The 16,720-nt window shown below is 49.7% G+C and overlaps 1 protein-coding gene across 3 annotated transcripts in view; it reads right to left on the minus strand.

Moving 5' to 3' along the window:
* Window positions 1-7,697: 7,697 nt before the first annotated feature.
* Window positions 7,698-16,720, minus strand: part of Pml (PML nuclear body scaffold) — a 42,331-nt gene continuing 33,308 nt past the window's right edge. For 2 of the 3 annotated variants that reach the window (XM_046427927.2, XM_046427926.2), the window contains 2 exons: window positions 12,447-12,597; window positions 7,698-11,437 (listed from right to left, as the gene is read on the minus strand). In XM_046427927.2, coding sequence (XP_046283883.1) covers window positions 10,656-11,437; window positions 12,447-12,597 — 933 coding nt within the window. In that variant the 3' untranslated portion in view covers window positions 7,698-10,655. The remainder of the gene's footprint in view (window positions 11,438-12,446; window positions 12,598-16,720) is intronic. The other variant, XM_046427930.2, reaches the window with a different exon arrangement.

The raw sequence follows: 16,720 nt of genomic DNA on the forward strand, positions 1-16,720 counted from the left end.
AACCTTGAGGGCAGGGGATCGTCGCAAGGGTGGAAGGGTGGTGGGCTAAAATCCGCAGGATCCGGGGACTTGCTCCAGGGGCCTGTACTCCACGGACCCAGTACTGGTCCTCGCGCGCCCCCTCCTGGACACCTTCTGGAGGGCACAGAGGTGGGGCAATGGTGGGCTGAGAATTTGGTGGACTATGCGACCAGAGCTGTGATTAGAACCCGGCAACAGGCCCGGCACTGCCCGCTGTGCAGTGCTCCACTGGGGAGCGCTCAACCGGACTTTGCCCGGATACCCACCCAGGCTACGCCCCAGGAATCTGAAACTTCTTCTACCCTCCTTAACAGAGGCACTGTTTTGCGCCCCAAAGTATTTCCAGCACCCAGGGCACAATAGGCGCCCGCCGAATTCTCCCAGAGTCACAATGAGGTCAATTCTGCAGCGAAGAAAAGTTTCTGTATACCTTCCCCACCGTCCTCCTTGTGGCGGAGCACTTTTTCTTCCTGTCCTAACCCTAAGATTCATGACTTTTTCAGGGGCCCATAAAATGTAAGAAAGCTAACCAAAGAAAAATCTATTGGCTAGAAGAGGGAAAAAGAAAACTGCCAAATCGGAAGCAATTGATGTTTGATTAAACGTTTAAGACAGGTAACGCGCAAACGATTTGGCTGCAACTGGGTCCAAAATCTTATATGCCCTGCGTTTTAATGTGACACTTGGGTGATTTAATGGGCTTGCCTGGGGATGCAGGAAGGAATGCTGAGAATAAGAAAGCCAGGGCCCAGATGGACATCAAACATCCTCAGCACAGCAGCCTGCTCTGGAGACCTTCCCCACAGCTGCCCTCCAGCCAGAAGCTCCCCAACACTCACTCAATGCCTCCTTCTAAAGCTGAAAACACACACACACACACACACTCACACACAAGTGTTCCTCCAGCCGCCCTCCTCCCCAGGCTGATTTCCTTTCCTAATTTACATCAGAAAGATTACTGCTCAGGGAAAAGGGCCATTTCTACACCACCTCCTGCCCCCACTCCCCCTTAGCATTTTTTCATATATACTCTATGTAGTGGCTAGAAGGACAGGTTCTAGCATCAGATTCTATTGTGTACCAGCAGTGCAATCCTGACCAAGTTCCCTAACCTCTCTGTGCCTCAAGAAAAAAGAGCATAAATAAGAGTATCTATGTTTTGGGGGTTCTTGTGAGGATTAAATGAGGCAAGGTAGGCAAAGCACTTAGCACATGGCACTTAGTGCTTAGAAAAGAGGCTATTGTTTTTTCAACAGTAGCTGAATAGAATTAGCCACTGTAATTGCTATGCAGAATTAGATACAGGTATGAAGAGATGTGCTGCCACACACAACGCCTACATGCTTGTGTCCTGCCTCCCCCCACAGGGAGAGGACCTTGGCTCTGCCCTAGACATCTCTGTTCACCACCACCTGCTGGACACACAGGCTATCAGCATAGGCAGCAATCAAAATTATTGCTATTATTTGTAAAGGTTTCTAATGTCAGATTTATACATGCAGATACTGATGCCTGTGGCTGTCACCAGCATGCCTGCTTAGAGAGAGAAACCTGCAGCTGCAGACTTGGTGGAAGGTTTTTAATTAAAACCACATTCTGTTTAAGTATTTATTGGGCTCTGTTACTTTAATTATTTTCTAGGGAAAAACAAAAACATCCACAATGGCCTATGGGAAGGCTGTTGATTTCAAAGGGAAAGTAGCAACCTGTGGCAGTTTGCTGGAGGCAACTGGGAGGAATTTCCTGAATGGTTCAAATGAAGCTCGACATTATTAATAATCCAGGATCCAGCCTATGACCTTACTCCCAGTGCTTTCATGAAATTAGCTTAACATGCTGGCAAGGCCATTTATTGCCATCAAAATTAACAACAGCTCTTCCAGCGGCAGCTCATGTAATTATGTGAGTCTGCGCTTGTCTCACTGATGCTGGGGAACTCCTGCCTGGAAGGGGCAACATTCCTGCATGTGAGGGGCAATATGTTTAGCTGTTGCAGCCCAGCCTGGTCAGGACTGGCTCCCTTGGAGGAGGAGAGGCCCTGAGGCAGCCAGCTCCTGCAGGGGAGGTCTTATTATGGTAAAGAGGTAGAGTGGGGTGACACAGTGTTGGGGAGGTGGGGATTGTGCATGATGTGTCCATCTGCTAATAATAAAGTTCCCACTTCCAAGGGTAGAAGCTAGTAAGTGGACCATCTCACAAAGCAGGAGGCTTCTGGATTCCTTGATTCCATGGCTTAATGACATTAGCAGTCCCAGATTCACTTTCTCTTCTTTCTCACCCTTAACAAGACTCTAACCCAAGGTGTGTGTCATTGATGCCATTGGAGAGCCCTGACTTCAGCAGGAGTAGCATACTTACTGTTAATAGGCCAACGGGATGGATTCACTTTTCTGAAATCATAGCCCCTCTTTGGGTCCCGTTGACACATATTGGCTTAGGACACCCCTTCTTTGAACCAATTGTTGGCCAAAGGGTTTAAACTGACTGGCTTATAGTAATCAGCTAGTCCTGAAATGAATAGCAAGGAGTCCCCCTCAAGATTTTCTACAAGCAAGTTTCCCTCTAAGTAGCTGGATTGGGGGTTGCATGTTCAGAGTTAACAAGATATTTTGAGGAAATGAAATGAGAGTGACTGTGATTATAATGAAACAGATTAGATCTAGGTTCTTATGTGGAGATGAGGCCAGTCTATGTCCACACTCTGTATCCAGGGTCAGGACTCGGGGCAGCATGAGTGGCCAGGTCCAGGGAACTCTTTTTGATGGGCATATAAACCAGAGGATCCTCGCTTTCACAGAATTCTTGAAAGGATAAAAATCTGTTCTTAGAATGCCTGTGCTGGAATCGAAAGCTATTTTGGGAGCAGCAGAAGCTTCAGTCGTTAGTTGAAGATTTATGAACAGGATGTTTATGAACTCAGAGATGTTCCCGCATGGCTTCACACCCCGAGCACAGCACCAGCCCTATGACAGAAGAGAGGCCCTGCACTGCCAGGTGGAAAACAGGAGGAAGAATGTTACTTTGATCTTAGGAAGAATGTGGAGGTAGCATAAAGCAGTGCAGGCCACTCTGGGCTTGGCACTTGTGGTCCGAAAACTCCCTCTAACTATAGGCCTGCAGTGTGATCTTGAGCCATTTCTCATTCTCTCTCCTTCTTAGTTTCCATTTTTGCCATGCTAGAGAATAAACCAGGTGTGCACTGAGGTCCTTCCAGTGTTGCCCTTCTTGAGTTGAGACCTTGGTTCTGGGGTGTTGTGGCTTGCTGGTTGAGTTGGATTTCAAGAGATGGACTGTATTGGAAAGGTCTTCTTCAAGAAGATGTCCTCTGTGAATCCTGGACCATTGCTTCCTCCCTCCTCATACTCTTGACATTGTCTGTTCTCCCTCCCATCACACTGCAGCCTGCTTCATCTCTTGAGGTTGTCTGTACATTTGGACACCAGGAGCTAACCCCTCCCCACAAATTGCTATGTACTGCTCAATGGGCAGGGAGAGTCCTTCTGCTTTTGAATACTTCCCAAAGGCCCTTCACTCAGGAGGACTCAGGTGGCAGGGTACTATTCCTAGAGATTAAAATCTGATCACTGGGGCTGGAGACATAGCTCACTTGGCAGAGTGCTTGCATTGCATGTGCAAGCCCCTGGGTTCAATCCCCAGCACACACACACACACAAAAAAAAAAAAAAAAAAAAAAAAAAAGAAAGAAAAAGAAAAATCTGATTACTGAATAGTTCAGACACCTGAGATAATGACTGAGCAAGGAAGACCAAGGTCACTGCTCCTTTGTCTGGTGTACCCAAGGATGGGAGAGAGGCCACATGAAATGCATACTCAGAGATTCCTGCACCCAGAAGATTCCCTGAGGCAAGTCCTGGAATCTCCTTCTTCTCCATCCCCCAGCCTCAAAGTTCCTGGTGGACTGTTCCAGGCCTTCTCATCTACTGTCCTCATCAAAATAGCCCAGGGAGGGAACATGGAAGGATGGAATAAAACTGAATTTCTTCTCAGCTGTCTTTTGTCTCTGGCTGTCAATGAACTAATTTCTTTTGGTTTTGGAAATGGTCCCTCAGAAGCAGAACGGAAGCAATGTTTTGTGTGAAAGTAGTCAATTAAAGAAATGCCCTGGTGGAATCCAGTAAGGTATAATTGGATATAAGGAGGCACAATTCAGTGTACAGGGCTCCAGAGCAGAACAGGGGCTGGCAGGCTGAACTCAGTCTTTTATTGACTTCCTGTCAGATACTGGAAAAATCTCTCTCCCTTCTGGGCCTCAGTTTCCCCTCCTGTGCTGCTGGGCTAAACATCCCTCCTGCCTGCCTCATCTTGGGCTCAGGTTGATCATATTCTCACTCCTTAGGCCAATCTAAACTCAAGAGGGTGCCTCATCTCAGTGCCTCCCAGGTACAACCTCTAGGCATAATCTTTGAACCCAGGGTGCTTAACCACTGAGCCACATACCCAGCCCTTTTTTTTTTTTTAAACATTTTGTTGAGACAGGATCTTAAAATAATAGGACCTTGCTAAATTGCTAAGGCTGGCTTTGAACTTATGATCCTCCCTGAGACACTGGGATTAGAAGCATGTGCCACCACACCCAGCTGGCATGGTCCTCTTTGATGTCCTCTTTGAAGTGTACCAAATAGTCTTTGCTGGCAAGTCAGTGGAAACAGGCTGCAAGGGCTGTGAATGCCTAGGCTTCATCTCCCTGCATTCTTATCTCCAAACCCAGCTGGAGACTTGATGTATTTATTTGCTCCTCCCAGGGCCGCCTCTAGCCAACCTGCAAGTCTGCCAGTGCTGTGAGAAAGTGACCTTCCTACAGATGGCTGTCTGGTAACCAGGTGGGGGTGAGGAGGAGGGGGCTACTATAAATCCTTCCAGCCTGCAACCCAGAGGTGACCCAGTTGGGGCAGAGAATGCAGGAGGCTTGGAGGAGGTGGGGGTACAGGAACCCGGAGAAGTGACTGGGGATAGGGTCACCTAGATCCTAAAGGGACTAGAATCAGAAGAGAGGCGAATAAGAGAAGGAAGGAAGAGAAAGGTAGAAAAGGGAAGAGGCAGGGATGGGGAAGGGAGAAAGGAGCAGAGTGGTGAGAGGGGAAGAAGTAGGCAGTGCTTTCTGGAATGTTCTGGAAGTCAGCACAGGGCCTTTCGCATGGTATTGGATTCTAGTGGTTTTTATTGTGTCAATTTAAGTACTTTATATATGTTACCCCATTTAATCCTCACAATTTACTATGTATTATCTCCCCCAATTTGCATATGAGATCCCAGAGGCCAGGTAATTTCTCCAAGGTCACACAGCAGAGCTTGTATTTGAACCCACATCCCTCCAAAGCCTAAATTCTAACTATAACATGCACTGTTCAGAGAGTACCTCCAGGGGGCAGGCCTCACCCCTCCTCCCTACCTCTTTTGATTTACTGTAGAATGGTCCAGCCTGAGGTGAGCCACAGCCTGGGGTGAGCCATAGCTTTGGCTTTCTGGCTGTAGAACTGTAGGGGAAGTCAGTCCTCTGCCCTCCATCTGCGTGATGAAGGCAGATTAAGACCATCAGACAAGCCACTCTGGATTCCACGGTGTCTCCTATCACACTTGTCTGACTGGCTTACTTTTTGGAAAATTTCTGTGGTTAGTTAGCTAGCTAGCTTTTGTAGTCTGCTTGGCTATCAAGTTTAGGATATTTATAATATTTATAAACTGACTTAAGCATAGTCTAGGCGGCTGGTTATTTTAGAGAATTCCTTTGGGCTGAGTATAAGGAAGTTCCTAGAGCCAAGAATGAAGGAATTTCCTCCTCATTTAACAGCAAATATATTTTATAAGGGTGTATAGAGACTTCCAAACTTCCTATTGTTGTTGTATTTTGTTTTTCTTATTTATTTATTTTTGCTTGGGAGGAGTCAGTGGAGATTCTTCACCAGAGTCTCCACTCACAGCTGCTGAATTCAGGTTCAATGGAGTTGAACTTGGATTCAGAGACAAAAACAACTGGTGGTACTGTCTCCATCCTTCCCTCAGGCCCAGGCCTGGGCTTGTGCCTTAGACCAGGACCCAGGCCAGGCCCTGAGAAGCATGTTCCCTCCGAGTCCCTGGCCTACATTCTATTTCATCTGCCTCCAGATGTCCTCATCCTATGCCCACCCTCATGGAGGGGTTAACACTCCCATGATCACTCTTACTTGCATTGTAGCTAGAGATGGGGATTTCCCAGACAATACTCATCCTCAGTGGGGACAGTATCACTCTATAAGGGGCAAAAATTCACCCTGGGTGGGTAGCTAACAACCTCAGGTATTGCAATGGTTTCTGACCCTCCAAAGGATCACGCTTCATAAGCATGTTGTGCACAAAAAAGAAAATGGTCTCATTTTCATGCATGATCCTTTGGTTTTTTTAAACTCAGACTTCACACATGCTGGGAAAGGGCTCTACCGCTAAGCTACACCCCCAGCCTTCAGATGATATGATCTTGTGTCTCAAAAATCTTCAGGAATTTACAGTGTATCTCTGGCATTAAAGTTTCATTGGTTAGAAAATGAAATTAGGGGAAAAAAATCTAAGAACGCTCTTTAGGGGCACAATAATGGAAAAAAGAGAGACCAAGAAACGCTTTCCTAAAAGAAAAAACAAGAATTAGGATAAGTTGACCAGAACGCTGGGTGGGTAGCATTTGGAGACCTTTCTAATCATCTGTGATTGGCAGACCAGGAGGGAATAGGAAGGGGAGACCAGGAAACCTTCCCCCACCCCGAGGCTGGGTCCTCTTTAGTGTGTACTACAGATGGTGCCGGTCTAGACACAGGCTCCCTGTGGGCAAACCCCAGTTATGCCACAGGCAAATGTACTGACCTTGAACAAGATATTCAGCTTTCTGTCCCTGTGTTCATAGCAGGATGAGGAAGATGTCAGCTGTAGGTTTGCTGGGAGGATTGAATGAGATTATTTGTGCTAAATGGTTTAATAGAGTCCGGCACTTAGTTACTTTTCTCTTGTCTGTGAACTTTATTCACCTGGTTGTCCCAGGGGCCAGGTTTGCCCACTCCTCAGTCCCTCTGATCCCATTGGTTGCCTGGGCCCCACTGGGGTTCATGAGCTGAGGCAGAGGCCCTGCCAATGCTTCTAGAACAAGTTCTGGGGAAGGAAGCAGACTGCACTGGGGAGCCACCTTAGCAGTCCTCTGCAGGAGCTCCTGCCCACGTGTCTATGGTTCCATGGATTTCTCAGTTGCCAAAGTCATAAAGACCTGAAGACTCTCTGTTCCTAACTCTATTCCTAACCTTAGTCACCAGTGACCCAAAATCTGATCTAAACCCACATCCTACCCTAGCGCCCCAAGATAAGCCCTTCAGCCCCTCACCCAGGTTCTTAACCCACCCCATTCTTGCCCTGATCTAACCTGGGCCCTAACCTTAGCGCTCGGGCTCTCCTGCGAGTTTCTCTCTCTCTCTCTCTCTCTCTCTCTCTCTCTCTCTCTCTCTCTCTCTCTCTCTCTCTCCTGTAGCCCTTATCCTAATTCCACTGGTAACTCAGAATTTCCCAAACTTAGGTCATTCATTTCCATTGTCACAGTGTTGCTGTCCTTGTGTCACTTCTGACCTTGCAATTATTTGGTATCTGTCCTAAGTGGATCTTGAAAGAATCCCACATTAGCGCTTGAGCAACTCTCTCAGAAATCATGGTTTTGATAGGTTGGTTTTAGTGTTTCAAAAAGATGTTAAAACAAATATAAAATGTTTACCATTTTGACACTGCTCTCCATGCACCCGCTACCTAAAGTTTTCTCCCACCGTCCTCTAAGTGTGCGTGGCACTTTAGAAAGGCTGAGCTATTTCAGCTTAGCCTGTCAGCGCCAGTTTTCCACCCACGCCCCCTGCCTGGCCGCAGCCTCCTACCAGACGGGTAGGCTGCAGCGCCCTCTGCTGGCAGAGCCTGCGAGCAGCCCTAGCCTTGCTCTGAGGGACAGGTTCACAGTATCCTACCCATCTCTGGTCCCACGCTTACTAGCTATAGTGTTCCCTTAATTTTGTAGAGTGAAGCAAGGTGAGAAGGACACATGTGGGGGAGTTGGGTGGAGTCAAACTGAGGCCAAAGGAAGAGCTAGGATCTAGGATCTAGGGGTCTGCTGGGAGGAGTGGAGTGAAGGTCAAACTTTGAAGTGTAGAGTTGTCTGGGCAGGGCAGGTTCAGTAAGAAAGGGTGCAGGATGGGAGAACAGTGGCACCAAGGGTTGGGGTAGCAGCTAGGAGTTGTACGGGTGGAAGGATGAACAAGGTTGGGGCTGGGATTTAAGCAGATTTTTAAGCGAACTTCACTGAAGCATGAGCCCTTGGTTCTTAGAGGAGGCCCTGAGGCAGGGCTAGGCTGAGTTGTCATAGGAAGGCTTGTCTCTGTCTCAGGCCTGTCTCCCATTTGGTGTGTCAGGAGCACAGAGCCACCTATTGCCCTGATCCCCCAAGGTAGGCCCCCTTTTCTTCTTGGTTCCCTCAGACCCCATGGCTCCAGTTGTCCATTCTGTCCCAGATCTCATTGAGAGAGAGAGAGAGAGAGAGTGTGTGTGTGTGTGTGTGTGTGTGTGTGTGAGTGTTACTAGGAATTGAAAGGTTTGTGTCACCTCACTGGGCAAGGAGGTAATTCTTGAAGTTGGTGCCTCTATCCCTTCACATGGCTTTCCCCTTTGGAAATGATCCTGAGGCAAGCTTATCCTGGATTCCCTACTTGCATTAGGGGTCTCACATTCAAGCCCTGAAAGATCCCTCAAAGCACAACTGTGCTGGGCTAATGCCTGCTCACCCATGCCTGGGAGAACCCCTCCTTCCCAGGGAAAAGGTATCTCAATGGCTCCTCTGAGATGGACTTAGCAATTTGTGATCAGGCTTTTCCTCAGATTCACATCTTTATTAAAGGTTGTGACAGTGGCAAAAGGGCAGAGTGTCCCTTTATTGTAAGCAAGCATGGTGGGACTGGGCCTCAGTGGGCACTGCTCAGCCCAAGGCTAGGCTGAAGGCAAAAATGAGAAGTGGCCCCAGATGGCCTTGCCATCTGCCAAGAGGGTCAGAACAGCCAGGCCTCCCTGGCTCCCTTCTTCACCTTCATCCATTGGCCTGTTCAGAAAAAGATTTAATAGGCTAATATTGTGATCTTATTTTAGATGCAGTTTTCACTGTTAGAGCCAGTATGATGGGCACAAGTTCCTATGGAATGCCTTAGAGGGTCTTCAGGGTACCTACTGGGTGGGCCTGAGGCAAGGACACACAAGACTTCACCAAAGTCCAACAGCCATGGAGTTCGGAGGCTTGGGCTGTCTGGAAGCATGCCAGGAGCCAGGAGCCAGGGAGGAGGAAAGGAACAGGGGGAGGCTGGGGAAGGCACAGTAGTTCTGCTTGTCAGTGGGGATGGTCCTGACCTCCCTGTATTCTGATACTGATCTCTGGTGTGACCATGAGCTGGGCAACCAAAGGCTTAGGATGGGAGCTAGGGTTCAAGGATGAGAACACCTCTTATCCACTACCCCCAGAGACCTGCTATTCATGCCTAAAAACCCAGGATGGCAGAGCTGGATGGGAGCTCTGAGGCCATACAGGCCTGTTGGCCCATTTCACAGATGGGGACACTAGAGTTCCAAAAGAGGCCTCTTCTTAGTCACATTCAATGCACATGGTCAGAGACAGAGACAGGACTTTCTTAGCCATGCCATGCTGCTTCCCCCTGGAGGAGTGTCTATCAGAGCGGGTGTTCTCAGACTTGAGCATGCACTAGGATCACCTGTTGAAACAGATTGCTGGACCCACCCCCAGAGATCCTGAGTCTGCAAGCCTGAAATACAGCCCACAGATCCACATTTCCAAGAAGTTCTCAGGGGGGTAGCAATGCCTCAGGTGGAGCTAGGGACATCCCTTGGGACATTGCTGGGGAGGGCTCAAGGTGGGGCAGCACAGGGAAGGTCAAGGGCCATGTTGAGGTGGGGGTCTGATGGCCTGAGGACCAAAGAGTGAAGCTATGATGCAAGGAAGGCATTTTCAAGGCTGGGAGGAAGGAAGCAAGTTTTGAAGGGTCAGACTACAAGAAGGTGGAGAAATGGCTTCTAGCTCTCTCTGCTGATCTGAGGCCCTCTTGGGATGGAAATGCTTCAAAAAGGAAGTGAAGAGAGAGCTGGCCTCCAGGCGTGTAGAGGCTGGGAGAACCCAGATTCAGGAGAGGTTTAGTTTGAAAGGCACTTTGGGTACCCGTGAGGCTACTGGTGTTGTTGCCAGTATCATCATAGATGGCTATCTGTGGGAACAATCAGCAGATCCCTTAGGTCAGGAAGGTGGAATGGTTGGGGCAATAGGAGGGCCACTTAGAGAGCCCAGAGGTCATGGCTTCTTCCCTCAGGACCTTCCTGATTCTGGCTCCTGGAGAGAGAGGCCTGGGGATTGGGTGTCTGGGGCTGGTTAGGGGTAAGTGCTTTGCCTCTTTTTAGAGAGGTTTTTAGAGAGGAGGAATTTGGTCCCAGAGAAAGGGAAGTGATTCTGGACCAAATGATAACTGAGTACTAAGTACCAGAACTTGGGAATGCTGTGATAGGTGGGGCCTGGCTCAGGGACCCCCTCCCTCTCTGCCTACCAGAGACCCTATACCAGTCATCCCCTCCTCTCAGCTCTGCTTGGCCTTTTCTGCCAAGCTGTGGCCAGTGAGAGGTGTGGAGCTGCCTTCTGCCTGTGCCAAGGCCGGGCCCTCCAACAGACCTTCCAAGTAGGTGCTCAGGGCCTGCAGGTTGAAAGCAGGCTGGGCTGAGGGTGATGAGGTAGTCTGCAGGCTCAGGCAGTGGCTGTACTTCTTCAGGCCCCGCTGAGGGTCACTGCGATGTGTGGTCAGCAGCTCCAGGAAGCTCACATTGTGCAGGGCCAGGAGGCGGGCTTCAGCCCGGGGCAGGACGGCCGCCTGAACCAGAGGCTGCAGGGAGGCGAAGCACTGCAGGCTACTGAAGGGGTAGACGTGCTGGGCCAGCTGCGGGCCTGGAGAGACCTCAAGGAGGCGGCACAGGTCACGCATGGCTAGCACGGCGGCCAGGGCACTGCGCTCACTCATGTTTCTTGCTAGGTAGGTCTTAGCCAGGCTCTTGAGTTTAAAGCTTCTGGCCCCTGGCACGCGCTCCCGGATGAGAGGCAGCGCAGCCAGGAAGCCCGAGATGGCCTCCTGGAATTCCCACAGCCTGTTAATGTCCTCCAGGGCCTGGAAGAAGTTGGGGAGGCCAGGCCCCCACAGCTTATAGCAGGCCAAGATGGGGCGGCGCATGGAGCTGAGGAAACTGAGGAAATGCTGCAGCCCCACCTCCAGGGAGACGGCCTTGGAGTAGACGCTGAAGGCCTCGGGCTGGATGAGCACACGAAACTTGCTTTCCCGGTTCACAGCTGCCAGCTGGCTAATCTTCTGGGCTGGGCAGGAGAGAAGGGCAGGGTGAGGGCCCAAGAGCACTGGAGGGCTGGTGCAGGGGGACATCAAGGGGCTATCAACCCACCATTTAGAGATCCCACCTTGGGGCCTGCTGGCAGGAACCAGATGCAGGTTGGACCTGGCTCTGATGGGACAGAGGTCAGGTAGGCCGCCCACCTTGTTCACCTGGGGATCTAGCTCTTCCCCATACCACCCATAGCAGAGTTGGCCAAATCCTCAGGACCCAGATTCCTCCTGTCTGTTTTCTATCGGCCTCTGTGACCCCAGACTGTTTCTTCCCAGCCCCTCACTCCACACTCCTGCCTCCAATCCCATCAGTCACTTAACTGAGGCTCCCCAGAGCACAGACAGCAGAACTGCCCAGCATAGTCCCCTAGGACCATGGCTACAGCCTCCTACAGAAGTATGCAAATGACTTTCCTCTACCATGAAAACACCTGCTGCTTCTAGCCCCAATGTCAAGTCCATGCTGCAGGGCAGGGCCCAGGGCTTCTGGCTTCAAGAGGGGCATTACGGAGCCAGGGAAAGCATGAAGGGGAAGGAGAACAAAGGGCTTCTGAGAAAAGGGGTCATAGGATCTGTGACCTTGACTCTGTTTGCCTCCCTGTGCCTCCATCTGTGGGATGGGCCTGGTACTCAGAAATGTACAGCCATAGCCAAGGTCTCGAAGGATTACTAGTCTCATCAATGAAACACACTGTTTAGAAGTGTGTCCCCAGGCTCTAAGAGATGGTCTGGTCAGATGTGAACTCATGGAGGAACATGCCTCCCTCCCAAATGCAAGTATTGTTCCAGGCAGATGACCTGTTCAGACCGCCAAGCCATGCATGTGTGACAACAGGGGAGCCAAAGAGCTCTGCCCACTGTGGCTGCAATCACCGTGGCTGAGCTCGGGCTGACCTGGGCCTCATTGAGAGCTCTGCCTACACTTTTCTTGGAGACTCAAAGACTAAGCTAGAAAGGGGTGGAGGTGGCTTCAGAAGAACCCACTTTCATTGTCAATCTTGAGGTCAAAGAAAACCAGGGGCCTGTCTTCTGCTCGGGGGTCGGCGAGGCTCTCGTCCAGGACCCTGAGGGAGCTGGGGCCCTCCAGCTGGAGGTCACTGGACTCGCTGCTGCTGTCATCCAGCTCTCGGGAGGACTGCAACACAGAAAAACCAACAGGTCAGGGGTTCAGAGGCCTTAAGGAGGGAACTGGCAAGGTGAGCATATGACCAGGAGCAAGTGTGGGCACTTGCCAGGGCCTCTGTGTGCACATGAGGGAGGGCACATTTGGGGAATGTAAGTTCAGGACAATGTGTTTACATGTATGTGTGTGTGTGTGTGTGTGTGTGTGTGAGAGAGAGAGAGAGAGAGAGAGAGAGAGAGAGAGAGAGAGAAAGAACAGGTGAGAACTGGGTGTGTCACATGTGAGAGCCATAAGTGTGAATCAGGGCACCTGCCTTAGGGAAAGAGTATGTGTGTCGGGGGTGTGGAGAGTTCATGCAGGCAATCAAGCATGTGCATAGCTATGGATGTGTGGAAATGAGCTTGAGTGTCAAGCATAAGTGTGTGTGCAAAAGGGGCATGAATCTGTGGACCTGTATGGATATAAGCATGTACAAGTATGAGAAGATTTCAGTGTGTGGGGGCAAGTTGTGCTGCTCGTGGAGACTCAGGGAAAGGATGGCCTTCCCTAGTGGGCAGAACCTGAGCTATCTGCTACTAATTTCATGTCCCTGCACAGACTCAGAAGAAACATCACAAACTTGGGACAGGAAGGAGCCTCATATGGAACCCAAGGAGATTTTTTCAGAAGGGGCCAGAAACCTGGTTTTCCTTGTCCCCAAAGCCAGCTGAGATCCCAGAGTCCTACGCAAGGGGAGAGAGAGAACTGCTCAGCCTCCTAAACATCACATCTAGGTGGACACATAGGTCCCAGGCAGTGAGAGGGCAGTGGGGGGAGCCCAGAGCCCTGGAGCTTGGAGACCACTTATCTTACAGCATCTAAGCCCCAGCTGCACAGAGGAGCCTGGGTGTCTTGGGCTTGGCATTTGAAATTCTGCTCTCCAGCACCAATGTCAGCCCTGGCTGGAACACTGTCTGAAAGGCCCCAAGGTGGGGATCCTGAGGAGGTGGAAAGTGCTCCAGAGGGCTGCAGAGCAGGGTGTAGCCTCTGGTGATAAAAAGGAGTTAATTGGGGGCTGGGGTTTGGCTCAGTGGTAGAGCTCTTGCCTAGCATGTGAGGCACTGGGTTCGATTCTCAGCACCACATACAAATCAATGAAATAAAGGTCCATTGACAACTAAGGAATATTAAAAAAATAAAGGAGTTAATTGCTTGTCATGTGCATAACTGCCAAACCCAGATGTCCTGTCTTTGGTGAATGTCCTGTGAATGCCACCTGTGGATATTAGTCAGGGACCAAGAAGAAGTGGCATGGCCACTGTCTCAGAATTAGCTGGGGGCACTACGGGGACAGAGCCCACAGAAGTCCTCATGTATTTATGTACTATCTCTGGCTTGTCAATGGAGTTGGTGTCACTTGGGGCTGGAGCTCTATTTACTTTGGGCTCTGGCTAAATTCTTGGCCTAGGAGTCAATTAGCACATTCCCAGGACCCCTCCACTGTCTAGGTGAAACATTTGTTTTCCACAAACTTCAGCCAAGAGAAAAATCATTACTGCCCACAAGCAAGTAAAAATGGGGTGGATTTTCCTTAGAGTAACTGCTTTTTACTCCGTTTGCATTTCATTGCCTCACACCAGGCTCTCCAATTTGTCTCCAGTCACTGACAGAAGTAGACATCATTATGGATGCATCTAGAACTGGTTTTGCCTTTTTACATCTAAGGATCTGAGGAGCACTTGCCAAATACCTGTATCTCTGCATCCTTGCTCGACTGCATGGTCAAAGACTGATTTGACATCTTACTGAGTGATCCCATCATACTGCTTTCTCCTTTTGTAGGGATCCTTCTTTGAGGGGTCCTCCAGGTTGCTAGCTGGGAGACTTTAGACTCTGCCTTCTTGCCTTTCTTGGGCAAACTGTTTTCTATCTCCAGGCCCTTGAGGGGTGGTGCTGTCCTGCTTGGGTTGGTGGAAGGAGCTGGGCTGCTCTCACAGGTCTTTCCCAAGCCTCAGTTCCGTCTTGCCAATGGCTGAAGAGCTGTTTCCTTGGCTGAGCCCATTTTGCTACCCACTGATATGGCACATTGGGTTTTCTTGTCTCCATTCTTCTTTTTGCTCCAAACATAACTACAAATGCTCCTTGATGGCTCTGAGCACTTCCACCTGGCTCATTCCTTCAGACCTCAGAGTCAGGCTTCTCACCTTCAAAGCTGTCTTCCAAGAGGAGGGCTCTCCAGAGAAGAGAACCACATAGCAGTACCTTTGGACCTCCTTCCCTGTCTTCACAGCAGGTCATTCAGGGATGCCACCAGAATCTCATTTAGAGCTTCCCATTGTTGTAGACATGGAACTGTGCTTTGTCCTGAGTAAAATGAAGCTGCTTCCCTAAGGGAGCATGGCTGGTTCCTCACTAACAGGACACTCCCTTCCCTGAGCTTGTCAGTGGAAGAAAGGCGGGAGCTTTCAGCCCTGACACCTCCTCCTCCACTGTTCCTCTTGAGGGGTTGCTATAAAGTATGGTGTGAGACCAGTAAAGAAGGACTGGTCCCACAGGAATGCCTTGCATTTAATCCATCCACCTATAAACCCTCAATCCCCCCTGCTCCCCTTCATTCCCAGCAGCACAGCAGGGTTGTGCTGAAACCCGGCACTTTAAGCAAGACTTTTCTAAAGTCTCAGGGCCACCAGAAGGGCAATCAGCACCTAGAAGGCCTGGCACCAGACATATTTTCCTCCCTGCTCACTAAGGGAAACTCTCCTGTCCCACCTTTCAGGCCCCACTCCTCAAATTCTTTATTCCACAAATCACAAAGCTGGGTGTGAGGGCAGGGGTGCACAGAGCAGATAGTTCTTGGTAAAGGTTTGCCTGGAGGGGAAAGCAAAAGGGGGAAAGAAGGCAGTGGGGTAGAGAAAAGAGGTGCCTGTCCATGGGTGAGGACCAGAGAAGGAAAAATGATAAACTCTGGAGTGGGAGCAAGGGGAGGAGGAATTGCAGAAGTGCTGGTAGGGGTCATAAATTGATTCCATTTACTATTCTCTGAAAGAGGCAAGTACATACTGGAAGGCATTTATTATTATTATTATTATTATACTTGGTTAGTGAACTGTGTTTCTCTGAAAGCAAAACCACTCAGATGGAGCCACATGGGATCCAGGACATTTTCAGAATATAAAAGCAACTAGGGTAGACTTGCACTGTGGCTCACCAGCTGTGTCTACCTCACTCCTCCTCATCACAGATCTCAAGCTGGAGTGGGTCAGCTGCACTCCAATTCAATATGGCAGGTCTGTCTGCCATACCAAGGGTGCTCGTGGGAAGTGATGGGTTGACACTGGAGCTTCCAAAAGTCCAGGAGGTTTACTCAGAAGATGCCTAATGTGTTATACCCAGTATGAGTCCATTCAGGGCACATATGTACAATTGAATCCCCCAATTCAGTGTCCCTTGACTTTGGCTAAGCATTAGTAGTATTGAAAAACTCTGAAGCCCAGGCTGCGCCCTAGACTAATGGAATTAGAACATCTGGAGGTGGGACCCAGCAATCTGTAGTTGCTAAAATTCCAAGCTAGAACAACTGGAGGTGGGACCTAGCAATCTGTAGTTGCTAAAACTCCCAAGCTTGAGAACCACTGTCCTAACTTCAGATTCATTTCATGTTTGGTCATCAGCCAGACATGAGCCAAATTCTTTGACAGTCAGCATCCAGCCTCCTAAAAGGATCTAGTGTCTGACATTAATGCTCTGCAATAGTCCCTGACCTCCCAACTTTCTAAGCACCCAAGCTTCAGCTACAGCTGGGATCATTTTGGTAAGACACACATATTTTTGGTTTTTGCAGACACAAACCCCAGCTCTTATAATCGTGAAGGCTCTGGAGACACAGCACATGTAACAATGAACTTGGGTCATCCCATTGGCTAGCCTGTGGCCTCTGCAGCCCTTCCGCTTGCTGCTCTGGCCCCTGTGAAGGCAACACTGCCCCGCAGCAAATGTGGCTCTCACCTTCTCAGCCAAGCACTCAGGTCTTTTTTTTTTTTTTTTTTTTTCTGATATGCACACTCATCAGCATCATGGCCCTCCTCTGGACCAGCTGCTTCCCACAGGCCTCCCTTCCTCTGCTGGTCACCACTGCCATGGCTGACACAGGCCACCC

This window comes from Marmota monax, unplaced genomic scaffold (genome assembly GCF_021218885.2).
Source record: "Marmota monax isolate L192 unplaced genomic scaffold, Marmota_monax_Labrador192_F-V1.1 WCK01_AAM20220418_F8-fsc00111, whole genome shotgun sequence".
NCBI lineage: Eukaryota > Metazoa > Chordata > Mammalia > Rodentia > Sciuridae > Marmota > Marmota monax.